We start from the raw sequence: 27,352 nt of genomic DNA, 5'->3' as shown, positions 1-27,352 counted from the left end.
CACATACTTTTATTTAATGTGTATGCCTTTGGTGGGGCATTTAGTCCCCATTCCCCGTGGTCTGGACAACACATTGAAAAGAAACAGTCATCTGGGCTTCACTCCAGAGAAGCCAATTCTAGGACCTGGGAGGTTTTGGAACCTCCAAAGATAGGGTTCCAAGTTGGATTGGGGCTGAGGTTGGTTAGAGTTGAGGGGCTGGCATTTGGAACCAGAACACGAAGGCTCATTATGCTGGCCTAGGGCTCCTCTCTCTGGCTGCTTGCAGCCCAGGAGCCAGGAGGAAGTAGGGAACAGCGTCATCTCAGGCATAGAACATTCTCCAAGCCCATCCATCATGGCCCTCCTGGAAGGTCACGGGTGGAAATTTCATGAAGAGGATTGGGCATCAACCCCTTGGAAGGGAATTAGCAGAGCAAGCCCACCAGGCGAGAAAGTGGTAAAGGAGGATATGACCATGAACCCTCCCAGTTTCTCCCACAAGCCACCTACTGAACATGGGCAAGCACAGCTTGCATCCCTCTGGTTCTCAGAGCTCTCTCTCCATACCCTGCCTGTTCGCCATGATGAGAGATCACAGTACCTTCCTGTCCCATGCCCTCCATCCTACTCCCTGCCTCTCTCCATGCTGCCATTTTTCCTTTTTTATTAAGGTGTAGCTTACATACAATAACTGTTAAGATGTTGGTGTGAATCTAGGAAACATTAACAAGAACATTTAATATGTGTGTTTGATGCCTGTTAGAGCAACAGGGCAGCTTAATCTCTCTAATAAACAAGAGCCTCACAGATACCTGGCTAGGCTTACCAGCCAAATGCATGCTGCCACCTCTAGGCCCCTAATGTGGTCCTTGCATGTCAGCACTGGGCAGATTTGGGAGGAAAGAAATTTCTGTACAGTACAGACAAAATCAGGCCAAATACCAATGGACCTTGCTTTCCCCAATAGCTTTCTACAAAATGAAGTGTGGGCAATTGAATCCTAATTTTCTCATTACTTACTTATAATTTCTGAGATGTGTGATCTTCATTACTATTGGGTCTTTCTCCTAAGGCCTCCAGTTTCCATTCTCCACTGTCTTCATCAAGTCATTCTGTCAGGTCTGGATACAAATCCTGGGCAGCCACTTAACTTCCTGATGTCAATTACCTTATCCTTAAAATTCAACTAGTAACATGTGGGCTGTTGAAAGCAGAGCACCACACTCAAAGATGTCTAGAGGTTCTTTCCACAACTTGGGATTGAGCTGTGAACATACCTGTGAATATTTCAGAGAATGAGTTTTCTAGCATTTTTCCAAGCAGCAGAGCCAGACTCAATCACTCACCCATCTTTCCTCTCATTGATGCCTGCCATAATGCCTGACTGAGGCTCACAGATAGGACTGTGACATGGGCCACCCAGAAGTGCTCCCAGCTGAGTGAAGCTCTCTCTAAAATTGGTTTGATGAGAGGGGGACATAGAAAGGGCCTCTTTCCAAGAGAGGAGGACTGGTTTTCTCTCCTAAGCTGGGAGTAGGAAACCTGAGTTGTAGCCCAGCTGTGCTTATAACTGTGGAGTTGAGTCCTTCTTTCCCAGGGTCTTGCTTTTCCTCTCTGTGAAGTAGAGACTTCGAGAGAGGCTTTACAAACCTTCCCAGAACCTTTGTGCTAGGATATGTGATAGATCCAGCATGGTGGCCAGGGAGCAGCTGCCAGGGACAGGCAGCCTTGGCAGGTGGGGGCAGGGCTCTCAGCAGACAGCAAATGTTTTGTCTGCTGCTCCTGGCAGGACCTCAGCACCCAGAGGATTAAATAAGTGCATGTACGTAGGGCTTGACTAGTAGCTGGTGATCACCAAGTATGAGTTCTTTTCTCTGTTGGCTCCCTGAGGGTGTAACCCGTATCAGCCAGATCCCTCCTTGCAGCAGGTGGAGAACGCCTGCCACCTAGCAGCCACGTTCACCTCTAGATGGGGCAATGATGGGCTCTTTTAGACAACCAAGGTTCTGGAGCAGAGGAACCTCTAGTGATGAAGAACAACTGGAATTTACATACATTGCCATTGGCAGTTTCTTATGAAGTTTAACACACATACTTACTGTGTGATCCAGCTTCTCCATTCCTAGGTGTTTACCCAAGAGAAATAAATACATGTCCATACACACAGACTTGGATAAGAATAGTCAATGAAGTTTTATTCATAATAGCTGAAAACTGAAAACAGCCCAAATATCCATCAATAGAAGAACAGGTGAAAAGAAAGTAGTATATCCATACTCGGTGATAAAAGGAAGGAACAAATGTTACACGCAACATGGATCAATCTAAAAAACATTATGCTGATCAAAAGAAACTAGACACACAAAAAACAGACTATATGACTACATTTATTTGATGTTCTAGGACAGCAAAACTCATCTCTGATGATAATGGTCAGAATTGTGGTAACTTCTAGGGTAGGAGATTTTGACTGGGAAAGGACTCAGAGAATTTTCTGGGGGTGACAAACCTTGCTCAGAGTCATAGTTAGACAGATGTCCATTTGTGTGAAAGTTCTCAAGTTGTACAGTCATGACTACTACGCTTTATTGAACGTAAGTTATTCTTCGATAGGAAAAAGAAGGCTTCAGGGTGAGCTCCAAAACGAGGAGTCCCCTGGGAAGGACTGGGAAGGGGAAGCTTCGGAGAGAAGCACACAGTGGCCTGTGCCTGCACACTAGGGCTCCCTTCATCCAACCCATCCTGCAGGCCTCTGGTCTGGAATTGGCCCCCCTGGTTCTAGTATCAATGACAACCGAATGTCTAGCCCACTGGCCAGTGAATAAGGTCACTGACATATAAATAGCACTTTATAGCACAGCAACTTTGGAAGCTTTACTGCCAATGTACCCACAGATCACAGCCTGATGGGCCACATCACGCCCTTGAGTGAGCTGGACCACCTGTCACCACTGAATCCTAGGTTGTGCTGAGGTCCCAGGACTGCCTGGCTGGGGTGGCACATGAGAGTCAGCTGTAGCCAACCTTGCTCAATCCCACCCTCTCCTGAGGAGCAGCCTTGGTACAGGAGGTGACAGGGCTTGACCTTAATAGACCTTAGCGACTGCAGACAGTATGGACTAACATTGTTTCTGTTTTTTCCTGTCCTGTCTTCTCCCCAAGCTCAGCCTGTCCACTCTTCCCTCCATCCAAGCACCCAGTTCCCCTGACTACCCCTACCTGTTACCTTGGAGCAGGGTCCCCCGGAGAATGACCCGACAGAGCCACACCCAGTCACGAACACATGTCCACGCACACACACTACCACACGCACACACACACACACACACACACCTGCGCATACCCCCAGACCAGGCGACCTCAACAGGCCCAGACTTACAGATGTGCTTTTTCTTGATTGCTTGGCTCACACTTATATGTGTGGCACTGCATTAGATAATCTGTCCACATGTGGACTCATTCAGTTCTCATCATAGCCCTGTGTGCTAGGCAGTATTTTGATGAAGCAGAACCTCAGAGAAAAGGTACCTGCCCAAGATTTGTCCACCCAGACATTCTCCAACATAACACCCAGAGCACTGCATCCAGGCAGAAAACCCAGTCTTGCACCTGCCCCTACACTTCCTCCTTACCCACCCTCTCCTAGGTGGGACCTTCTTTGGTTAAAGGGAAGGGAGTCCAGGGCTCCCCAAAGGGGACTTTTTTAAAAGCTCATTTCCATCATCAACTGGGCTTGCCCTCTATTTCCCTGGAACTCTTGGTGCCTCCTGGCCAGAAAACTCCCAGTGCTCTTTGTGGGAAAGCAGGGAAAAGGGACAGTGAGCTCAGGAAGGGCCAGGAGAAACATCTGAGACAAGTCCAGGATAGCCTCCAAACTTGACACTTCAGCCTCTCCCAGCACCCAGCCTGGCAGATGCTGGAATCCATCCACACTGAGCCCCAAGGACCTGGGACCAACCTTCCAGCTACCCAAAGCACTCATCTGCCCATCACCCCATAACCTTCTGTCCCAGGTCCCCCTTCCCCATTTTTTGGAGGCAGAAAGTAAAGTCAGAGAGATACTGGGATTTACTCATTCAGAGTCAGAGGTCCAGGAAGTCAACCTTTTCCAAGAGGGTTGCTTTAAGGCAGTTCCTCGCTAATTAGATTTAGCCCAAGCAGGGACCAGGACAGTCACACCTTTAGCCAGCCCTTCTGTCAGATGCTAGGGAGAAACCTGGGGTTGGGGTATAGTCCAAGTCTAGCCTAGAGGAGAGGGCCCGGCAGGCAGCTGACCTCAATCTCCAGAGTCTCCTGATCTTGGGGAAGGAGCTGGGGTCAGGAGCTGGTGGCCTCTGTTTCAGAAGAGGTCTCATTAGACAGCTCCTGCCTCCATCTACACAAAGACCTTTGAGATGGGATCAGGGGCCTCCCACCTCTGTAGTCTGGGCACATTCTATGGTTCAGGCAGACGTTAGGCACTTGGATAATCTTCCCAGCTCTGTCTCTACCACCCATGTGACCTGAGTGTGAGAAGTACCTTCTTGGTTCCTAAATTCAGACAGGAGAGCAGATATGAATCTCAGGCCCCAGTGACATTCTCAGGATGTGCTGGGGGGGTGGTGGGTATTAAAGATGAGCAAGACGCAGCTTTCCCTCCTGAGGAGAATACTGCCAATGGGAAGACCAGCTGGGTCCCAACTCACAGTCGTTCAGAAGCAAGATTGAGGGGTGAGCCTCAGAAGAGGAAAAGAAAAAGGAGGGATCCCAGAGTGGAATGGGGTGAAGGGGACCAGGTCTCAGACAGTGGGAAAGATGGAGATTTAGTGGGGGTAGACTGAAGAATTTTGAAAGGCTTGGGGAGGGGAGGGCAACAGAGAGGAAGGAAGGGAGGGCCACGTAGGAGGAAAGAATTGAGTGTGCAAAGATGGAAGTGGGAAATATGGGCAAGTGTGTGTGAGGGGGAATAGTGAGTAGTTCCTTTGGCTGGTGTACAGGAGATGAGACTGGAAAGCGTTTGGTGGGTATGATCATAAATGGGCGTGATGCCAGGAATGGTGACAATAATGAAATTGATAGGACCAAGGGTTCACTCCCGCTGTGACATTTCCACAGCAATGGCACGAGGTGGGGACTCTCAGCCCCGTTTACAGTTATGAACACTGAGGTTCTGAGAGGCCACACAGTAAATGAGAGGTGAAGCCCATGCCTTCAGTCTTTGCACTCCCCTGACAGGCTACTGGCCTGGATTGTGATCTGTAGATACAGCAAAAAATTTTAGTGAGGAAATGAGAAGGTTAGTCATGCATTTTAGAAAGAAAGTATATATGTGACAAGTGACACCATAAACAAAGTTAAAATACAAGTGAAAGACTAGAAAAATATTTGCCACAAATATAACAAAGGATTAAAATCCAGAATACAGAAAATGCTGCAAATCAACATAAAAAAAGATAACAGTAGGAAAATGGACAGATGGTATAAACAGACTCTTTATAGAAGAGAAAATAAAAATGATCATTAAATAATGAAAGATGAATCAACAAAATAAAATGGCAATCTATGGACTGGGGGAAAATATTTATTTGCAAACCGTATATCTGATAAGGGGTTAATATCCAAAATATTAGAACTCATGTAACTCAATAGTTAAAAGCAAACAGTCCAATTGAAAAATGGGCAGAAGACTTGAATAGACATTTTTCCAAAGGAGACCTACAAATGACCAACAAGTACATAAAAAGATGCTCAACATCACAAATCATCAGGGAAATGCAGATCAAAATCACAATGAGACATCACCTCACACAGTTCGCCCTGCTCCCCAGCTCACCGGCTCACCATCTCCCTGGAGGAAACACATGGGCGGGTTCTGCCCTCTAGTGGCCACCCGCGGCTGGGCTTCTCTTCTTGGCTCCTGCACCTCACAGGAGCTCACTGCCCCTCTACCATCTTCAGTGCCTGCTCAACGGGAACAAGCCCATTTCACAGGGGCTGAAACTGAGGCTGGTCCCAGGAATAGTACCCAGGAATTTTAATCTCTGAGCACTTTTGAGCTCTGAGGGCCCTGCTTCCAGACGTGAGGCCCCCAACCTGAGTCTCTGGGTGGTCTTAGGGTGACAGGGTCTGAGTCCAAGAGGGAGGCCTGACTGTGCCCAGGATGAGGGTACTCATGAACGATGGTCAACGCCAGCACTACAGGGGGAAACTAGGGAGAAACTTTCAAGCCAAAGCAGTGGAGTGGGGATGTGCTTCTGCCCAGGCTGTGATGGGGCCTTCCCCTACGTGCTGTACCCATGCTTCCCCCTTTGCAGCCTTGGTCATGAGGCTGTGACCAGTGCCCATGGGCAGAGTGGAGCATCACAGGAGTTGAGAACTTGGTCTAGGGCTTGATACAAAAGGTGCTTTGCCTCTGGACACCCCCATCTCTGCCCCAAGTGACAGGAGGTAGGGGGTATGGGAGAGAAGGGGAAACCGAGGGGAAGTCCTGGCTCTCTAGGGAGGACGTTCACACCCCCTGACCCTCAGGAGAGGCGCAAGTATGTACCAACTCAGATAAAACAAATCTTTCCTTGCCTTTACTGAGCTGTGGGTGAGGCTAAGACTGAGGGTCAGCGAGGGGCTCAGGAGCCCCCCTGACCCCTATGTGTGTCTTTTGCTAGGCCCTGAGCCCTTCTCTCCTTCATTCCTAGGGTCTGAAACTGTGAAGAGCCATGGCTCTGTGCCAAGCCTGAGGACTCAGCCCCGTACTCCCTACCTCCTGTCTGGCCCTGGGGGCAGCTGGCTCCCCAGGTAGGAAGTGGCCAGTGACAGTACAAGCCCTCTGAAGAGAAGGTCTTAGTGCATCCTATGCTCGGTGTGTGTGGTGGGGGGCGGGTGGAAGGGAGACCTGTGCAATCCCACCCAGGCCCCAGGGGACTCTGGGGAAGGGCCTATTCTAGGAAGTGTCTAGGTCCTAACAAAGACATCAGGCTCCAGGCCCACCCACACACATGCACACACTTCCTGCTCCCAATTAGCACTAATTGGACCACTGGGAGAACCCACAGACCGTGTAGCAAAAGCAGTCAGGTCTGAAGTGTCCTGGGGAGGCAGCCCTCATCAGGGGCCAGGTGAGCTGGGCTCTGGAGTATGGGCTCTGGGGTCCCTACCTCTCTGACAGGGGATCAAGTGACAAGGCCACATTTGCCAGGGACTTGAATGGTGTCTCTGGAATATAGGAGCTGCCCCAGGGACAAGGCAGAAGCTGGGGAATGGGAAGCCTACCAACACCACCCCCCCAGCCTGGCATTTGAGGCCTTCCCACCAGCTCCTCCCCTCAACCTTGCCTCTCTCATTTCCTCTGCTCCCAGTCCTCACTCTCCATGTTACCTATTTATTCATTTACTCATTCACTCATTTGTTCATGCATTAGGTATCTGTGGAGCCCCTCCTATGGCCCGGCCTTGGGACCACAGAGATGGACCTGCAGTCATCTGTAGGTCAGTAGGGCCTAGGAGGAGCCAGAATCTCATCCTAGAAGCACTGCATGGTCAAAGGCAGACCAGCGATAAGGTAGGTCTAAAGGCAGCAGAGGTTCCTTGTGCTTAACTCTTCCACTTGAGCAGCCCTGTCCTCTACCACCCAGTTCCACCCAGGCCTGGGCCCAGGTTGGCATAGACCATGGGGGGCAACCCACTGGGCTGGCTCCATTTCATTCTTGGTAGGGAAGCCAGGCTGGCAGCATGTGTGCTTATAGGTGGAAGGATTAGCCCCATACCCTCCTCTATACGGCTTTGGTTGACTCTGGGTCCCTTGATCTTTCAGACTGAACTCAGAAAATGTGCCAGGCTAGGCCCATGTCCATGACCAGGCTTGTGGGCATAAGCACTGCCAGGAAGTCCTAGAAATAGGGAGCAGGAAGAGCAGCAGGCTCCAAGTCTGAGCTGCTCTGGGGTGGCGCTGGACCTGGAGGAAAAGGGAGAACTGGCCCTCAGCAAGGAGCTGGCTCTGGAACATCCATGCCTGAGCAACTGGGCCCAGGCCCCCAAGTGAGAGCCCTGAGCCAGCCAGCCCTCTTTGCACTATACCACCATGGCTCAGGGCCTGAGGTAGGGTGGTGGGAAGAATGCAGGTGTGTCTAGTCTGCCCCCCATGCCCCAGAACATACCCACCAGGGACATAAGCCTTGGCTCTGCTCCCCTCCCTTCCCTACCTTAGAGAGCAACAATTTGGTGTTGCCATGACAACCATACTTTCTTCTTCCCTACTTAGCAGATTGAATCTGAGCTGCAGATTAAATCCTAGTGAGTTGTCTCTTTAGAAAGCATGTGGCCACTTGAAGAGATCTATGCATCTTCATTTCCCAAGTGCCTGTTACCCACTCCTTGGTTCTTGATGGCTGAGGCAAGGGAGATATGCCCTGCCCCACTCTTTGTGCCTCTGCGCTGGTCCTGGCCAATGGCAGAGCTTCTTTGGGGTCTGGCCTCCCACTTGCAGGAACACATGCAGGCCGACACTCCAGTGTGCAGCCTCTGAGGTGAGCTGGACGGTGGTCTTCTGAGGGTTCACACAATGCACAGGCCTCTTCGTCATGAGGCACAGGGGTTTCCAACAAAAGCTCTGGACTCAGGAGGCTCTCTCTGATCCTTCAGGGGTGTGTACTTCCCTTAGGGAGTTGCCTGTGTGTGAACAACTGGGTTACCAGGACTTCGGGCCCCAGGACCCCCAGAACAATATTAACCTCCACACTTTCCCCAGAACCGACCTTAGCAAACTCTGGCCAGCAAAGGAGAAGAGTTGTCTCCAACGCAGAGCTTACTGGGATTGGGGGCAGAGCTCAGTCTCAGGTGAAGGAGACCTGGAGCAGTAGTAAAGAGTGGCCCTGTCTGTGACGAGGGGGTGCTGGTGGCCCTGGGAGGCACTCATCAGCTTGGCAGTTGGGGGCTGTTTTAGCATGTTTAAGGGGAAGTAGCCGTGCGGTGGTCAGAGAGAAGTGTGGGCAGACTGAAGCCCAGCCTACTCTCATATCTGCCCAGGACAGGGATGGAAATGGGCATAGGGGGACTCACCAGGAAGGGTCACTCAGGATGGACCTGCCTCTCTGCCTTCTGCAGTCAGGGCCAGATGTTTCTGTACCATGTACAATCTGCTGCAGGTGTTAAACCCATCTATTGGTCTTGTTTACATGGCTGCTGCCCACAAGGCTGCTGCATGCTCGGTCTGAGGGCTGGTCCTTGACTATAACTTCATCTCCTGGGCTAGGCCCCACACCTCCACCCTGATCTTACTACCTTTGCAACATTAGGAAGAGTTCCTTAACCTCTCTGAGCCTCAGTATTTTTGCTCTGGGAAAGCGAGGGGGCCAATGGATGGAACGGTGAGAGTGGAACAGGAGGGTGAGGGCCTCCTGGAGCAGCACATCCAGGGAAAACACAGAATTCACCATACCTGCTGGGGTTAGTCATGCTGAGAAGAGATATGTGGTGTTTGATCAGAGTTTTGTGATTTCGTAGGGGAGAGCATAAAGTACCAAAAAAAGTAAAAAAAGAAAAAAATATGAGATAATAATAGATTGAGGAAAAACAACAGATTGTAGCAGAAATAGGATACTATTTGGTTTAGCAGAGAACAATGTTTACATAGTTTTAAACATGTAAACACTAAATATCAATTTACCCAAATCATGACATTGGAAGGATAGGGAGAGAAGTGTGTGAATAGGTAGCTATCAGAACTGATTTTTCCATACTAAGAGGTGAATATTTGAAAGGAGGAAGATCAAGAAATAGCAATATAATCAAATTATTTAGAAATATAAAAGGAAATGGAAGAAGAAACGGCCAAAAAAACTGACAGTCATGGGTCAAGGAGGGGAATCTTGGGGTGGGAGGCAGAGCCTGCAGTTTTGGGTTATTGGCCTTGTAGTATTGTTCAACTTCAAAAACTATGTACATGTATTATTTTGATCAAAATCAAAATCAAAAATAAAAACAGGCAATGTTTAGCTGGAGAGCAGGCTGAAGCTTGAGAGGTGGAGTAAATTGTCCAGAGTCTCATAGTCTGCTGCCCGAAGGTGTGGGAGCTTGAAGCGACCTCGTCAAGACTATGGACTCCACCAAGGGCTAGGTGGCTCACCAAGTGCCCATGAAGGCTACAAAAATGAGCCTTGAGCCTAAAAGACTGTACCCCATCCTCTGGGCAGGGAAATAAGATCCCTGAAAAAAAGGCCAGAAGCCACTTGCAGAGGCCACATCATGCTGAGGGAAGGGCAGGAGCAGAGGGTAGAGGCGCCTGCCTGGGTTGTCCCACTTCCTGTTTACTGGTGGCTTTTATTCCTAAATTTCCCATCCACCTGGGCTGATTAATGAGATTCTCCAGGGGAAGGGCTAGAGAATCAATGACTCTACTGACACTTCTTAGGAACCAATTCCTTGTGACAGACACACTTTTCAGGCTGAGCCTGCTGTACCCTTCTCTCTGTGGCTTAGGAAGCAGTGGAGCCTGAAGGATCAGGTCTTTGTTGCTACCTTGTACTTATCAGAGACATTAAGGGCCACTGATCCTCCAGGGTTCTTCTGGCCTCTGCGGTGGTAAAGCCTGTCCATTGAATGACCTAGTGGCTGGCTGCCAGGATCTCACAGTTAACGCTGACCATTGCCTCTGTGCCTAGCATTGCGCAAAGACTTTTTCAGATGTGGAGCCCAAGCAAAAGGAGGGGTTCAGCCAGGTCCTGAGTCCAGGACTCCAGGCTGGCTGGTCATTAAAAACAGTGTGACCTGGGCAGGCTTCTTTCCATCCTGGGCTCCCTTGAGAGCAATGTTCGGGCTGAGAGGCAGTAACCTGCTCTGATAAAGCAGGTGCGTTCTCAGCATTCATCAGCATGCAAAATGCAGAAGCAGATCCCATATTAGAAGTGTCTGTGTCAGGATATTCACTACCACATAGTTTACGATGTAGCAAAAAACTGGAGATAACCTTAAGTGATACACCATGTAGTAAAAAAGAACATTGCAGAGGGCAATAAAAGTGGAGCAAGATGTGTGCACTAAATGTAAAGTGAAATGAGGCCATGGGCATGATGTGGCATTTCAGTAACTGTCTACAGGTATCGGCTACCTCAGGAGAATTTATAATTTATAATTTAATATTAAAACATTTGTATAATACATAACGCTATCAGGAGATAAGACTTGTTATCAGGAAGAATAACACATGTAGATATTTTAGACTCTGGTCTAGCTCTTCTGCCTGAACACAAGGCCCAGGCTCCAGCCTCAGAGCACACAGGCCTACCAGCTCTCCAACTCTCCACTCTAGCCCCAAAGAACTGTTGCACAGTGACTTACCCTTGGCTCCCATGATGGCCCCAGAGCAACAGTGGACAGGGATTAGACTCTTTAGTAGGTGGAGAAGAGATAAAGCCACCCCAAGGATTTCATGAAGAAACAAAGGCAAGGCTGGAATTAGAATGTGATTCTCATGCTCTCTAGCTCTGTTGATTATCTGGATCAACAGCTGCTCCCTAGGACAAAACATCATTTCCCAAGCTATGAAGGCAACCAGAACCTTGGCTGAAGTGGGGGAAGTGGTCCACAGAGGCTGGAGGAGGCCTGGAGCAGTGGGCTGTGTGAATCAGGCACTCCCAGGTCACGGCTCTTTGAGCAGGAGCAGGAGGAGGAAGAGGAACAAAAAGAAGGCCTGATAGATGGATCCCCACCACTCAGATAAAACCCAGGCACCAAATGTCAACAGCTGACTCCTTCCCCAAGGACCGGCATCAGGCCCAGACATATCTGGTGCCTTACCATCTGTGAGCCCTAACCATGCAGAGAGCACACTTCCTCTCTCAGCAAAACTCAACCCTAACTACTGCACCCTCTGGGCACCATGAGATCTGACCTTTTTCTTCCTTCTAGCTACTTCTGAAAGAAGAAATCCTGCTGATCTGAACCTGGTATGCCTGTCCCAGTGCAGCGAAGGAAAAACAACAAACAAAAACAGTTTGCAGAGGTTAAGTCTGGTAGGCTGACTGCGAAGACAATGGTTGTTTGTTGTCTTTTTTTAGGTTAAGGAGGAAAACTCAAAGTGTCCGGATGAGTGGCGATAACTGGGTGCAAGGTGAGGACACTGGCAAATCGGTGAGTGAGGCTGTGCTGGGGTGCAGGAGTGTCCTTGTGGACCTCCACGGCCCAGGCCTAAAGCTGAGGCCTGGAGCAGTGGGTTGTGTGAATCAGGCACTCCTAGGTCACGGCTCTTTGAAGGAGAGCAGGAGGAAGAAGAGGAGCGAGAAGAAGGCCTGATGGATGGATCCCCATCACTCAGATATAACCCAGTCACCCACCCGGATGGCAGGACCAACTCAGGCCTTTGTTTTCTTCAGAAGTTGCCTACAGCAGCTGGTCCTCCTTGGAAAAAGCCGCATTCTCTTCTATCACCAGGGGCCTTTTTCTTTCTCTTTAATCAAAGGCTGCAGAAAAATCCAAACAATCGGCCGAGGCAATTTCTGAAATCACTAAAAATCATTTAACAAGCTTCTGATGCGTTCCCTCTTGTTCTAAGGAGCTGCTCAGACTGAGCCTGAAAGGGGGCATTTGCCAGAAGCTGTGGCTTTGCTTCCCCAGGCCTGGACGTGGGAGCTCGCCAAGAATCAGGAGGCCTTGGGCAGCTCTGCACAGTCCCCTGACCATGTCCTAACCCTTCTAAGCTCCTCTGGGTGAACTGGGTTGAAAAGGCGCTTTCATTTCCTCTTCACCTACAGCCTTGCCTTCAAGGAACAGGGAAGGAAAGGTTTCTACTGAAGGAGAAGACTCTCAACCACATGCATGCAGCTTCTGTGGACTGGGATTAGGTAGAAAGGAGGAAACAGATGGGAGTGAAACAAATGTTCCTCTCTGTTTGGCAGATTTATAATTCCACTCATGAGCGAACACTAAGCTGGCACTAGGCATCCCTTACTCAATACTTTACCTGCACCCCCTCATTTATTTCTCGTCATACCCTATGAGGCGATTGCTCTTATGCCCATTTTTAGATGAGTAAACTGAGGCTCAAAGCAATTAACTACCTTGCTGAAGGGCACTCAACTTGAAGTGGGGCTGAGTCTGAGTTCTGCCTCCAAGCCCCTTCTGCAACTACCACAACCTTCCTTCCTAATTTTCAAGGGGGAAAGCCAATAGGGCTGTTGGAAGAAGGAATGGGAGAATGATGGGGATAGAGCAGCCTGGGAGGTCAAGAACACAGACAACTGAGTGTGACAGGTGAGGTGTGAGAGTTGCAGGCTGGGATTGCAGGTGGTGCTGGGGTGAGGGCACCCTTGGAACCAGCCCAGGCAGCAGCCAAGGAAAAAGGATGGGGAACTGTGTTTACCAATGCCATGTGTGGATATGTGCCTTCTGTGGGTGACAGGGCTAAAGGAAAAGTGGTTAACTTTTCTCCTTTGCTAGCTCAGCCATAAACAGGCCTTTGAGTTGGGCCAATGGTAGGGGGTGGGGGAGGGGCGGGGGAGAGAAGGTGGGAAGAGCAGAGCCTAGGCTGAGGATGGAGGTGGGTGGAGAGTGTCCGGAGAGGACTGGCGGAGGGATGGGGAGAAGAGAAAGCAGGCAGGGAGGTGGAAAACAGGATGTCTGGGAAGCCTTGGTATGGGTTGTATTTTCCAAGGCTTTCAGAGCTCAATTTGCCTGGCCCATTTCTGTTTTCCTTTCATCCTCCCTGGACCATGCAAAGTGGGCTAGAGACAGATGAGGAAACTGAAGCACAGAGAGATCTCCTGACCTTGGTTACTAAGTGAGGAAGTTGCCTAAGAGGCCCACAGTTAGCTGTCTTCCCACTCCTTGGTATCACTTGGGGTCAAGGACACCAACAGATGGGAGCTGTGGAGTACAGAAAACTTTTTCTTTGTGATGCAACATGATTTTTTGAGCAGGAGAAAATAAGTCATGGAAGGTCAAGGAAGAGGTTTAAGACATTCAAATCCTATGGATTTCAAACTTTTTTTTTTAACAAAAAGAACTCTCTTTTAAGCAAATTCTTAAACGAACCCCCAAATTTCAAAACAGATAAAAATGATACTGTTCCAGTTGGAGTAGGAGTTGGGGGAAGGGTGGCCTTCTGTCCTCTCAGGGGCATAATGTTAATTTAACACCACAGATCAAAACCCCTTATTGAATCAGGAAGGAAAGAGCCTGGAGTAAAGGGTGTGGGGTCAGGAATCAGGCAGACCCAGGGTTGACCCCGTTCTGCCACTTTCTTCCTAGCTTGGTGGCCCAGGGCAAATTAAGTCATTTCTCTGTGCCTCAGTTTCCTCGCCTATAACATGTAAACGATAGGGGCTGCTGTGAAGATTTAACAGCTAACTCATGCAAAGTGTCATTACACAGGACCTGGCACATGCTCAGCGCTCCATAATTGGTAGAGTGAGAGAGACATGTTCAAGGTCACCCAATGAGTAGAAAAGGGTGGCTAGGCTGGGGTATAACCAACGGCGTGTATGCAACACCACGCGCCATTTAGAAAATGAAACTCTACTCATGTACTTTAGAAGGCAGACAGGGACGCAAGTGGGAACCCAGTGATGGTACAGATGGAAGAGATGCTGCAGATAAGATACCTCTGGGCTCTTTCCCCCCAGAGCCTGGGCCTCAGCCCTGTATTTGCAGGTTTGCTACAGGAGTGCTGAGAGGAGGCGAGGACAAGTCGCCAGTGTGCCTGGGCATCGGGCCATCAGCCCCACAGGGGAGCTAGAGCTCCACGGGATTTTACTCATTTTACTCATGATTACAAAAAAGTACACGTAGTTCTGTCTCTTCTATTGCCCACCACAATCTGACATTTGCACACTTGCAAGAACATTCTCTTGTCTTTGGAGAGATGACCCTTAGGGAATCTCACAAGCCACTGTGAGGAAGAAAGGAATCTTCAGCTCTAGCTGAGGAAAATAAAAAGCACTATGCTAATCTGGTTAGTTCATAAAACTGTTGTTAATGCCCTAGGGGAAACAAAAGGGAAAGCTATTTTAGTAGCATTCCCTAGTTTAGATGAGATTATGTGTGGAAGAAAACATTCCTGTTTTTCTCCTGGTCTTTATGGTTCTCCCAGAAGGGCCCCTGCTGCGCCCTGATGAAGGCCAGATGTGAGTGTGTTCCATGACTGGAAAGGCTGGAGTTAATCAATGCTGGGGTTTTCAGCATGTGCCCATTGAAAGGACTGAGGCTCTTATGTCTCCCAGCTCCCTCTTGGAATTCTCGGTAATTCTCCTGGGAACAGTAGTGGAAACCAAAAGGCCTTCTGAAAGAGGCCCTCTGGTACCCCTTATGCCATTCACCCTGGTATCACCCTTCATGATTTTTGCAAAGGGGTGAGTGGTGGGTAAACTGGGACAAAACTGGTGCTGCCCACAGTGAAACACACTATCATTTCAGACTTCTCTCTTCTCTCCCACGCGACATGACTGCATGGAAGCCATACACTATTAGTTCCACATAATTGAAAACTATGTCAGGATCTCCCAGACACGAACCAGAAACATGCTGCTCCGTTGTCACCTCCAATGTGACTAATGCAGTCGTGTCATAATTAGTCACTGCTCACTGACTGTGTTGACAGCCATCAGAGCCCCTCCAAGAATTCAGTTTGTGATAGGGCAGTGCAGATGAGATTAAAAGACTTAGAATTGCCAGTTTTTTGGGTCCCTTTCCACTGAGCATTGTGAGCCTAGGTGGCCTCTGTCAATTGCATTTGTCAGGCCAGGGCTACACTGTGACAGTAGTCAACAGGGTCATAACTTTGGGACATATTTATTGGAGGGAGGAAATGAGACAGATAGATGGTGGTCTAGAAGATTCCTTCACAAGTCAGCATTATGTCACAGGACCTCATGCAGCTCTTCTCAGGCTGAAGGGCCAACCCTGGATGAATCAGGTCACCTTGCCCAACCCCTTCCCAGAGAGAGCTGATTGAACCAGGAGGCTCATCTGACCCAAAGGCAAACAACCCACTAGCTCATTTATGATGCATGACCCACAGCAGGTGCCCTAAAGATGACCGGGGCCAGTTCCATTTCTCCTTTAAGGGCTTTACATTCAGAACAGAGCTTAAAGCTAAGAGGAGAGACTGGGGGCTGAAGATAACAGGTGGTGAAAAAGAATGTCTCATCAATAGAAAAAGCTGGGCCTCTACTCTGAGAGCAGCATACCTCTACTCTGGTTCTAGGAACTCCTCCTCTCACTGCCCGCCAGACTGCCCACCAGCTGTCTGGCCCCAGGAGAGGTGAGAATCACTCCCAGTGGAAAGCCAGGAAGAGGAAGGTCCAGGAGCTGTCCCAGTGCCTGGGCATCTGCCAGCTTCACAGTGAGGCAGCCTCACAGGCCCCACCCCTCCTTCCCAAGCCCCCAGGCCCTGGGTTCATTTGGCCTCATAGGGAAGCATCCAGGGCAGCAGCTTCAGGAACCTACAGAAATGACTGAGATGGAAACAAAATGTACTGGCTCCACAAACAGTACAAACAAACTTCAAAATTGATGTTTAAATGTCTACAGAACATAACATCATGCCAAGTTGCCAACCACGACCCTTGTGTACTTAAATACTCTATGTTCAGTGTGGAACATGGTCTACTGTAATAGGCTTGACAAGCTGTGGGGAGTGGTCTCTGAAAGTGAGTGTGCTAGAGTCTGCAGAGGCTGGGAGAAAGCACTGGGTACACTTACTCTGCTGAGGAACTATTTTTATGAAGGGTAAGACCTAACTCCCTCCACCTACCTCTAGCACTTTCCATTTAAGGCCACATTACCCAAGAAGGATAGAGAAGTTACAGGTAAAGAATCAATTGCACTTTGGGACAGGGCACCCAGCAACTTCTGTTAATTCATCTGGGCCTCCTTCATTAGGCCCTTAAAGGAGGCTGAACTATATTAGGAACCCATTCTTCTAACCTTACTTTGATATACCTAGCAGTTTGGGTTAAAAATGAATGACGCTAAATAATGAGACTGATTATGCCATAGTACTTGGGGTCAGACTGATGATGCAAATCAATACGAGTCTCCCCCCAAACTCTTCAAACAAAACATCTTTTCTGCTACCTTAAAAGTTAATTAGCAAATGAAATATTTGCAGCATTAAGGGCTAATTCACCCAGGTACAGTAAATAATAGTAATACAAATCATTTTCCATCTGTGTCTGATTGGCTCAGAAGTCTCATTTCCAAAGTAAAAACCCAAGTCTCAGTCCCTTCCTGAAGATCATACAACAGTAAGAAAATAAAGAGGTATTTCACAGAATTCTTCTTCTGTAGCTGTCTACTTCTGTTTACTATTAAGAAATTTCTATGGGACTCCTGACAATTAGGCCTTAGCTCATCTCCTTTCCAAATCTGATCCTGACAGGCTCCACAGGCTTCCTGGCTTTCAGTTTCCTTCCAGAAACCTTCCTTAGGGTCACTGTAAACCTTGAGCAACCTAAGCCCATGACTCAGCCCCCCAAGGTTCTCTGGACCAAACTCCTGGTGGGAGTTCTCCTCACTTTGCCATCAATGCCAAAGGTCCCCCACACCCCACCTCTGGCCTGGCCTCCCCTAGGAGCAGGGGTTTGTAGGTACATGAAAGGGTTCCCCAGCTTCTTTCCCTTCCCTTGGCCCCACCCAGGCCTGCTCCATTTTCAGTCATTACTTGTCTAAGTCTGGGCCAGGGATCACATTCTCCTTGGTTTCTCCCATAACTGAATTCTATCCAACCCAAAGGCCACAGAGCAGCATTCAGAGTAACCACCTCTGGGGCCTGCACAGCCTCTCACCTGAGCCCCTTCTCCTTCAGGTCCTGGATGCCCTCAACTCCTGTCTCCTCAATATCAAAAGATGCTCAGGAAAGAATTTCTGATGGGTTATTGTATATCTCAGTATGAATGAGTCACTGAGTTCTCTCTGGGGGAATGGAAATTCAAGCACCAATTAAGAAAGATATGGGTGAATGGTACTCTGGACTCCCTAAAAATCACACTGCCTAAAATCTCACACTTGCCCTTCCTGACCCTGATATTAGTCCTGACCTGTCAAAGAATGGCTGCTTAATTTAAAAACATAACCAAGACAAGGACCAGGCCAGAGAGAGAAGATAGAAAAAGTACAATAAATAATGGGAAACACTGCTTTGGGTGAGAAAAGAAGAGCAGCAAACAAACTGCCAGGACTTTCAGTCCTAGACACAGAAGATTCCAACGCAGAGGCCAGGAATCCACCCCTCTTTCAGTCAGGAATCACGGTCCAGTCACAATATCCATGTAGAAAGAAATGCTGTGACAACAAAAATGGTTCACATACTCCAAACTCTACTTGCTCACCTTCCTTTTGAAATTTAAGAAAAAATTCTTTTCCTTTTTAGAAAGAGGAAGGGTGTGAGAGATCAGAAGATATGTAGAAAACAATTTATTCATTTATTATTTTTATTTTTTTAGGTGAGGCAACCCTTGGTTGACCTCACAGATTGCAAGGACCTTGTCAGCTTACAATCCCTTATTTTTTTTATTTTTTACACCTACAGCACCTGGTCGTCCTAGGTGGTCTCCCATCCAAGTACTAACCAGGCCTAACCCTGCTTAGCTTCCATAAAGAGATCAGACAGGATTGGGCTTGTTCAGGGTAGCATGGCCGTAGACCAATTTATTCATTTTAAAATCAGGGACTTTGCATACAACTAGCAACATGAATATATGATTAAAGACAAAAGACAGGAGGAAGTGCCCTGTTAGAATGAGGCTGGTTAAGTGGCAGAGAGGGGGACAGATACAGCTCCAGAGCCAGGAGTCGCACTAAGGGAAAAGTAACTCAGCAGCAGCTGCAGCAGCAGCATCCCTTCATGGAGGGATCTGACAGGCCACATCTGAAGTCACCAACACACGTGTGTGGCCAGAGCAGCACAGAAAGAAATAGTTATTCTCACCACCAATTCGTTTCATAAAAGGATGTGCTTTAGAGACTTGTTTCCATGGAGAAGTAACCTCACATTCTAAGTGGTACTTAAAGGCAAAAGTGTGATTCCCACCCAAAATCCTTTTTGGGTAAAGGTGGACTACATGGGGACAAGAGATGAGAGAACAAGCACTGGCTGTCACAATGGAGGGCAGAGCAGATACCTTGGTGGTCCGGCTCCCGAAGAACTGGAAAGTCAACAAATCTGCTCAGGCAACAGCAGCTCTCCCTGGAGCAGAGAATGGACACCGTGAACATGTGCACAACTGCTCCTGGGCCTTGATGCTGATGAGGACAATGAGTTTGCCAAAAAAGCTGATTCCAGAGCCCTGCCCCAAGAGATGCAGATTCCAAAGGTCTGGAGTGGGTCCTGGGAACTACATTTATATTGAAATCCAGGGGATTCTGTGATAGGTACTTCTAGAGCCATGCTTTGAGTCTGGAGTAAAGTGGACATGGGGTGAGTGATAAGGTCCTAGGGGATGGTGGGTGGTAAGGGGCAACAGAGAAGGAACTTGTAAGGGCTTAAGGCCCATTTCCACACACTCAAGGGACAAAAAAGGTAAATGGCAAGGAGGGCTGCCTTCTGTGTGTGCTGTTTACCCTATTCCATTGGACAACCAGCCACTCTGAGCTAACCTGACCCTGCCTTACAAAAGCATGACTAAGGCCATGCTTTTGGAGGGCCTCTGATTGCTCAGTGACACCTTGCATTTAGCTACTTTCCCCCAATTAGTGCAAAGCATTCTCCTTTGAATAAAGGAGAATCTCCTTTGATAAAAAGGTGATTGGGCCCTAGTCTGGGTTTGCTACTGGGTCTTGATCATTGGATCCTCGGCTCCAGCTACGGGCCAGTGAAGCTAAATGCATGTATTTTAGCCAAATGACTGTCTGATACAAGTTGTCTTTGCTGGCCTAGGTGAAAACCTGCTCTCTGAGTATAAACAGAAAATTTAGGGACATTGGGGCCACATGATAACTATTACCACTCATGATAGAGTTTGTACATGTAGATCCAAAGGTCAATGATATGCAAAAGAAATTAATACATTAACAAAAGAAGAAAAATGATTTGCTGCCTAGGAACAATGCTCAGTGATCTCACCTGCTGGGTCCAGGGTCTAGGGAGGTGAGCCTTAGCCTGGGGTCCCATTGTAGCCTGGAGGACCAGACCCCAAGGCTGCTGCTCTCGTCTTGTAGCTGGAATTCGGGTGTACTGACCGGTTGTAGAAGTAATGGGAGAGGCTTGACTCAGTGATACTTGCCATACAGAATTTACCTTATTTTATTTTGAGGTAAAAAAGATACATCTATTCAACTTTGGGTGCCATCTGTGCAATCTCCACACAGCAAGTTACAGTCAGCTGCAAAGCAGTGTTCCCTTCAGCAGACAAGGCAGCTCACACTGGATCGGTTTCCTTTAAAATTCCCCTCTTGCAGATGGCCAGGCCAAGGGTCTTGTGGGAATGTGTGTGCTGGCCCCAGGGACACAGCTGTGAAGATCAGGCGTGATCCACCCTAGTTAACTCTGGGAAACATAATCTCAAAGACTTCGTGTTTTCATTTCTTGGATTTCTTATTGAGTAACATTTCTCGTTTTCTAAAAACCCAGACCACATTGCTGACAAAAGAAAAGCCACAACTCCCAGACTACCTTTGTTCTTATTTGGTATCTCACACCAAGTCTCCTTCCTTCTTTTATAGAAAAAATCAAATATTCCTATGAAGGGTAAAATGGCCATCTCTCTTTTTCTGGACTAGATGATTATTAACTGTTAACATCCAAGATATAGTTTGTTGGAGCATGTAGCTCTTAAGGTCAATCACAGCCAAAAGGAATACATTAATCAAAAGGAAAAATGTTGATTAGTACAAAATAGTGAAAAAAAAAATAATTATCTATTTTAAAAGAGCTTTTAGGCCTTCCTTTAAAAATAGAACACCTCCTTCCTGGTTGAGACTTCAACTGGAAGGTAAGTGTTTGGTCTGGTGGTTCTCTCCAATGTCTCACCTGCCTAGGTTGGTCTCTCTCCACTGCAGACACCTCTGTGGGGCTTATCCACACAGAACGTGTGTTCCACCCACAAAACCGCCCCACAGCTGGTCCAGGTGCACAGGTGTCAGTGAATCCCTGAAGTCATGTCATTTTGTCAGCGCGTCTGGACACACCTAACTGAGTCCTAAGAAAGTGGATCAGCTTGGTCTCTGTGAGGAAAGCTGTCCCGAGAGTTACTCCCAAACAGAAGATCCCCACAGCAACATGTGCCAGCCTGGATGGCCAGCCCTGCTCACAGCAGAGGAACACCTGCAGAAAGAAACCACTGTCACTGCCCTGGCCCCTCCGCCTGTACAACCTTCCTCTAGAGCAAGACAGGGAAAGTGGAGGCCCTACTGTTCCAGCTTTGAGTCAGATAAAAAGCATGAAAACTGTGTACTGAGGGTCTCTTCTATCCCCACTGGTAACATGGTTTGGTCACATTTATCATAAGATATGATCCTAGAGGCTTAGGGGAAGGGATAAGAGGAGGTAAATACTTGTCCAGCTGCTTTAGGCAGAGTGGGAAGGCAAAGCCTAGAGTGAGGAACAGTGGACAGCCCGCCAGAGCATGTGGTGTGAAGAGTGCAGGGAGTCTCACCTCTGAAATACCAGTAATCCCACCACTGAGGGCAAATGCTCCGAAGAGGACTGGCGACAGGTACAGGCCGGTCAGGGGCCAGTAGGGGCTCTTTTGGTAGTAGTGGTGGATGAAGCAAAGACTCTGTGTGATCCGAATACCCATGTTAAAGCAGTTGGCCAAGATGAAGCCCAGACTGCCATACCAATGGGTCAGGAGATAGGATAACACCAGGAATGAAGATGACAGAGCCAGCATCGTGAAATTGTACCTAGGGAGAGGGAAACAAATGAAGCAGAGCAGCGGGCACCTTGTCCTAAGGCAGGACTGCTGCTGCTCCTGCTGCAGAAAAAGTGGCTGTGAACATGAAGTCACAGGAAGTACCTCTCAGTTCCCATAATCCATACCATTTTCATAACACTGAATGCTACATGAATAACATGGAAATGTCACTGTCCCTCTCACCCCTGAATAGAAGAGTAAGAAAATGAGCAACTGAGGATATTTATGGTTTTTAAGGATAATAATTGGTTAGTTTAAGTGACACTTTGTGATGAAAACACATAAAAATCCTGTTCAGCCTGAGTCTTCAATGTGAAGCACAAGAATATGACATGAGTAATAATTACATATGAATGCTAATTCTGCGACAGAGACTGTGAGGGGTGCTATGAATGAACACACATGATCCTTGCCCTGTGGAGTTTAAATTCATTTTACAAGAAGTCTGAGTAACTTGCCTAAGGAGTGAGCCAACACTCCAACCCGACCTCTCGCTCCTAAACTTCAGGGCCTCATACCACTTCCCTTGGGAAACACAGAAGCCCTGTAACCTTGGCTAGTGGACCTCGCTCAAAGCAAATGCTCCACAAGGTTTGCGGTAAACCCATGAACAAAATTCTCCAGCATCTGGTTTCTGCCTAGTGCATAGCAGGCCTTCTAAGTACATAGCTGTTGAGGGAATGAAATCCCTTACACGCCCCCTCCCCCAACCGAGAGCTGTATCTGCTGGATTAGGAAACCTCGGAAGCTACTAGTCAGGTTTTACACATGACAGGTGGTAAAAAATCCACTGTGTCCCCTGAACGACCAGGTACTGGTCCTCGGGCTAAGCCCAAGGTGCTATGGAGATACAGTTTATCAGAATGTATGCCAAGAGTATCACCCCACAAAACACATACACTGCTATACTCCTACAGGGGAGGTGTGCTTTCATCCAGAATTCTAAAGAGGGGATTTGTTTGCTTCTTAGTTGGGAGGGTCTCTTTTAACGAGCAATGGAAGTACATGAACCTGTACCTTCACAGGGAAAGTTTCTTCACTACTAATCAATGATCAGAGTCACCAATTTCATAAGAAGTCACTGAGGTGGGACCCATCATAGATCAGTACTCTGATCTCTTTTCCAAAAGAAGCAGAGATGTGTAACCTGGTTGATTTTTCCCCCGAGAAACTATCTCAGAAAGGTCTATTACACCAATCTTTGGAGTTTAGGCCATAGATTCACAAACTTTCAAAGTAATCCTAACCCAACTCCAAGTAAAATGGCAATAATGAATGAAACCAGTAGCTAATTCAAGCAGGGATAAATTCAACAGTGCAGCTTATTTGGTGTGCCATCTGGGGGGAGCCAATGATGGGGGTCCACTGTTTTTCACTAGAATAGGACTCTGCAGATGTTGAACTTTCCAGAACTCATAAATCAATAGCCTTAAAGGCATAATCTAGGAAAAAATGAGAATTTTAAAGATGCAATTAAAACACCACATTTTAAATCAATGCAAAATCAGTCTCTGGCGATAATGACTGCTTTATAAGGATTGGTTAACATAAATAGTAAATTATTTATGAATGCTTGTTTTTCTATCACCCCAAGAAGATACTGGGCTTAAAATTAGGCTTATCAAAAGATAGATGGTCATGGATGTTGACTGCATTAGCAACTAAAGTGTACCCCAGTAGGTGATGGTTGCCTACATCAAGGCACAGCCATACAGTATAGCCTCTGCAGCCATGAAAAGGATGGCACCAGCCTGTATGTGCCACCATGAGCAGACTGCACTCATCCTTCATTCAACAGTTATAGAGTCCCACTTCATGTTGGGCACTCAGCGCCAACAAATCATATGAAGGAGCTGTTAACCTTGGGCCTTTTCATCACTGTCCCCTCTGCCTGGAAGGCTCTGCTCCAACTTTGCATGGCAGACTCTTCTTGGTCATCCAAACCTCAGCCTAAATGCCACCTACTCAGAGAGGCCTCCCAATCTAAAAGGGCCCTCACTACATAACCCTGTTTTAGTTTTCTGCACAGCACAATATTTCTTATTTACTTGATTGCTATCTACCTCTCTCACTGTCAGCTTCAGGAGAGCAGGAATCTCATCTGTCTTATTCACTGCTATATTCCTGGAACTTAAAACAATGCCCGTTAGAGAGAAGATGCTCAAAAAGCATTTGTCAAATGAACAAAAGAAAATGAGATAGCCTTAACAAAACAAAACAAAAATTCTTCAATAAGGCATAATGAAAAATCTATCAATCATATTCTACATACATATGAGGTTATTAACAAAAAAGCAACTTGCAATTAATTCAAAGGATGTTCTAATATTTCACATCCAACTAAATACCCTGAAAAATACTGATTAGCTTGAAGTTGGTTAAGTGAAAGTCCATGATTTTATCAATATTTTTTTAAAATTCAGAATCTGAAATGTCTAATGTTAATCAATCATAACATGTAAGCTTCCCAATTCTACTATAAAATTCCTTACTAGAGTTTTATGTCTGGTTAAATTTACAGAGATGAAAAAAATGCCAGGGGTCTGTGATGAGCTCAGGGGCTCCATGTGCTCAGGGCCTACTACGTTTAATACGTATCTTAAGACCACACTTAAAGTCACATTTTACTCTTAAAGGAGGTGAGATATTTTAGATGAGAACTGCATTAGCAGGCACACTGCTCTGTCTTTTCTCTATGTTGACTTCTAATACCATGAAAATAATTTTCCAGATGTTTATATACTGTCAAAATCCCATTATGACTAACTTAAAAGTTGTTTCATTCGTTCAACGCAACATAAAAGTAAAGAAAGCAACCAGGCACTCTCTGTATGTCCTCATGATTTGCTTGTAAGACATGTTGTTTTCAAAATTTTAAGCGGGCTACAGTATTGATTCTTCCTCTCAATACTAATGCTGATATTATTGTAACAAAATTCCCATCAAAGAGATAGATTCCTAGTCCAGAGCTCTTTCCACTATACCTCAGTGCTTCATTTAGTATCTTTTTAAGTTGTGTTTAAAAATTATTTCATATTAGATGCACCTTTCAAATAAAAACACAGTGTTTTCAAAATTAAAACTTAAATAGACCTTTCCATTCATGGGAGGAAAAAAAAGGTGAAGGGGATGGATTCGAAGTAGTTTTACAGCTATAAATTTAACCACTTGAGGTAAACACCATGTCTAGGCTGCTATGTGAAAACTGTGTGTTGTGACCGGAAAGTGGGCTGGAAAATCAATTTAGTGCATCACGACGTGGAACTTTAACAAATGAAACAGAACAGAATTAAAAACCATCAGTGTGTCCTGAGCATAACTGGAGTATTTATGCTTCATGAAAGCAGAAAGTTTCAATTATATTCACTGAAATATGTACTGAGTCACAATGCTCAATGTAGTTTTTACTGTCAAAGCTGGTTTGGGCCAGCAGTTTCTAAGGTCCTAGCCATTATGAGAAATCTCCTGGAGCTGTGTAATAAAAGATTCCTTGGCCCAAGCCCCTACAATTCCGATTCAGTTGGTCTAGGAGGGGTCTAGAACTTCCTATGGGAATCTGATCAGTCTGTGCTGGGACTACTGCTCTAGACTCCAGTTCTAATCTATACCAAACAAAGTCACAAAGCTTCTTTGTGAGACAGCCCAAGATGGGAAGAAGAGAGAGGCTGCTCTGAAAGAGAAGAAGGGTTCTCCAACTCTTTGAATTACCCTTTCCCCATCCCATCCCTGCCACAGGGCCTCTGTGGGCTTTTAACAGCACTCAAGGCATTAGAAAGGCAGCATGAACAACACCAGGGGACCCAAGGAGTAAAGAGATAATGAGGGCCATTCACCCCATTACCACACCCACCCCTCCTACCCTCTGTTTTCCCCCTCTCTTCTTTTCTCCTATCATTTTTATCCTTCTCCTCAACCTCATCCTGTAATGATGTCTCAAGATACTGCCTTGCGACTTTTGGCATCTGGGACACAAGAGATGAATAATCCTGGGTGTGAGGCTCCTAACCAGCAGTTCACATCAGAATCATTGAGGAGCTTGTAAAACACATATACATGCTCAGGGGCCTGCTGATTCTGTAGTTGTTGTGGGAGAAAGACAGTGGTGGAAGTAGACAGGAAATCTGCATTTCTAGCCAACTCCATGGGACATTTTGACCCACAACCAGGGGGAAGAACCATTGCTTGAGGTTCCAAAGTAGAGGTCCTCATCTGGGGTCAATAAATAAGAAAAAATTGTGGCAATACGTGTCTGTGCACTTGGGCCTTTTTCTGAGGAGAGATGTCAGAGATCCCAGAGATTCTCAAAGACTGAAGAACCAGATTCTCGGGTAGGAATGCATGTTGAAGAAACTCCTTGGTAACCCACTGGAGCACTGGGTAAGAGGTAGAGCTGTGAAGCTTGTCTTATACCTATCTCTGCAAATCTGGACTACCATAACCCTTCAGGGCCCAGATTTCTTCCTCCACAGAGAAGAGCAGTTGCTGCCCTCAGCCCTACCATAGGGAGGACTAACCCAATGGTGCCTGTGCAACAGACAGCCCAGGGAAGGCACTGCACTAATGGTCTAAATGATACCTCTAAAAGAGCCTTGTGTAAATGCATGTCCAGAATGGAAAAAAAAAAAAAGAAGGTTGGCAAGTTACTTCACTTTGGCTAAAGACCATGATAAAAGATATGTCTTTAAGGTTACCTACCTGTCGACCTGCTCTTTGCTCATAGCAGCGAATGTGAAGCACTCAGTTACTCCATTGACAGCAAGCAGGAGGACATAGAGACAATAGGAACGCAGCAAAACAGGACCTATAAGGAAACAACCCACTGAGATGCCAGAGACCAAACAAGAGGCCCACATTCACCCTCAGTTTCGCTGGGTGGTCAGAGAACAGGGTCAGGAGCCCTGCTGGTATCATCAATGGGCAGACACACGCTCCAGCCTATGGTTTTAATTATCTGGAAGGACTCCCAGCATTCCATAGCACAGACTAAATGAAACAGCTAGTAACAAAAGGACAACTGTGAATAAATGTACAGATCCTTTGCTTAACAACTAGAAGATTATCTGGCCAGCAAGCAAATCTTCTTGCTTTTTAAATCAACATGAAGAAGGCAGTTACTTTGAGCACTCAAGGACACTAGTGGCCTTGCATGTTAAAAGAATCTCAGCTGAAAAGGTCCTGAAGAGAAGACCTTGGGGAGATGCATAAGCTCAGGAACAGCAGGAAGCTACAGAGATAGAAAGAACACCCACAAATCTGCATGGAGAATTGGAGCCCACAGTATAATTTTCTTCTCTAACAAAGTAATGCGGTTCTACAGCTAACTAACAAGCTTTGGAAAAAATCTGCTGACAAAAAGATTTAAAAGTGGGATTGAGCCCCCTTTTTTAAGAGTGACTTTATCAAAAAGGTAGCCAAGTAACTGCTAATAAAATAAACATATACCCAACCTATGACCCAGCAACTCCACTCCTAGGTATACCTCCAACAGAAATAAAAGCACATGTTCATGAAAACACTTGCACATAAATGTCCATAGGAGGTTTAGTGATATCA

The 27,352-nt window shown here is 46.9% G+C and overlaps 1 protein-coding gene, 1 long non-coding RNA gene and 1 pseudogene across 2 annotated transcripts in view; all 3 read right to left on the bottom strand.

Moving 5' to 3' along the window:
* Positions 1 to 7,475: 7,475 nt before the first annotated feature.
* Positions 7,476 to 18,379, bottom strand: LOC120606310 (uncharacterized). The gene is made up of 2 exons (XR_005653863.1): positions 8,708 to 18,379; positions 7,476 to 8,621 (listed from the first exon to the last, which is right to left on the bottom strand). It is a non-coding gene; the product is annotated as an uncharacterized LOC120606310 (long non-coding RNA).
* An 86-nt stretch (positions 18,380 to 18,465) lies between these two features.
* LOC120606378 (uncharacterized) lies at positions 18,466 to 18,589 on the bottom strand (annotated as a pseudogene).
* Positions 18,590 to 20,160: 1,571 nt separating this feature from the next.
* RFT1 (RFT1 glycolipid translocator homolog) overlaps positions 20,161 to 27,352 on the bottom strand; it is a 33,513-nt gene continuing 26,321 nt past the window's right edge. The window contains 3 exon segments of the mRNA XM_039867452.1: positions 20,161 to 21,207; positions 21,539 to 21,788; positions 26,495 to 26,600. Of these exon segments, the coding sequence (XP_039723386.1) occupies positions 21,040 to 21,207; positions 21,539 to 21,788; positions 26,495 to 26,600 (524 nt within the window). The 3' untranslated portion in view covers positions 20,161 to 21,039.

Source organism: Pteropus medius, unplaced genomic scaffold (genome assembly GCF_902729225.1).
Source record: "Pteropus medius unplaced genomic scaffold, Ma_sr-lr_union100, whole genome shotgun sequence".
NCBI lineage: Eukaryota > Metazoa > Chordata > Mammalia > Chiroptera > Pteropodidae > Pteropus > Pteropus medius.
This window is presented reverse-complemented; position numbering and strand designations above follow the sequence as displayed.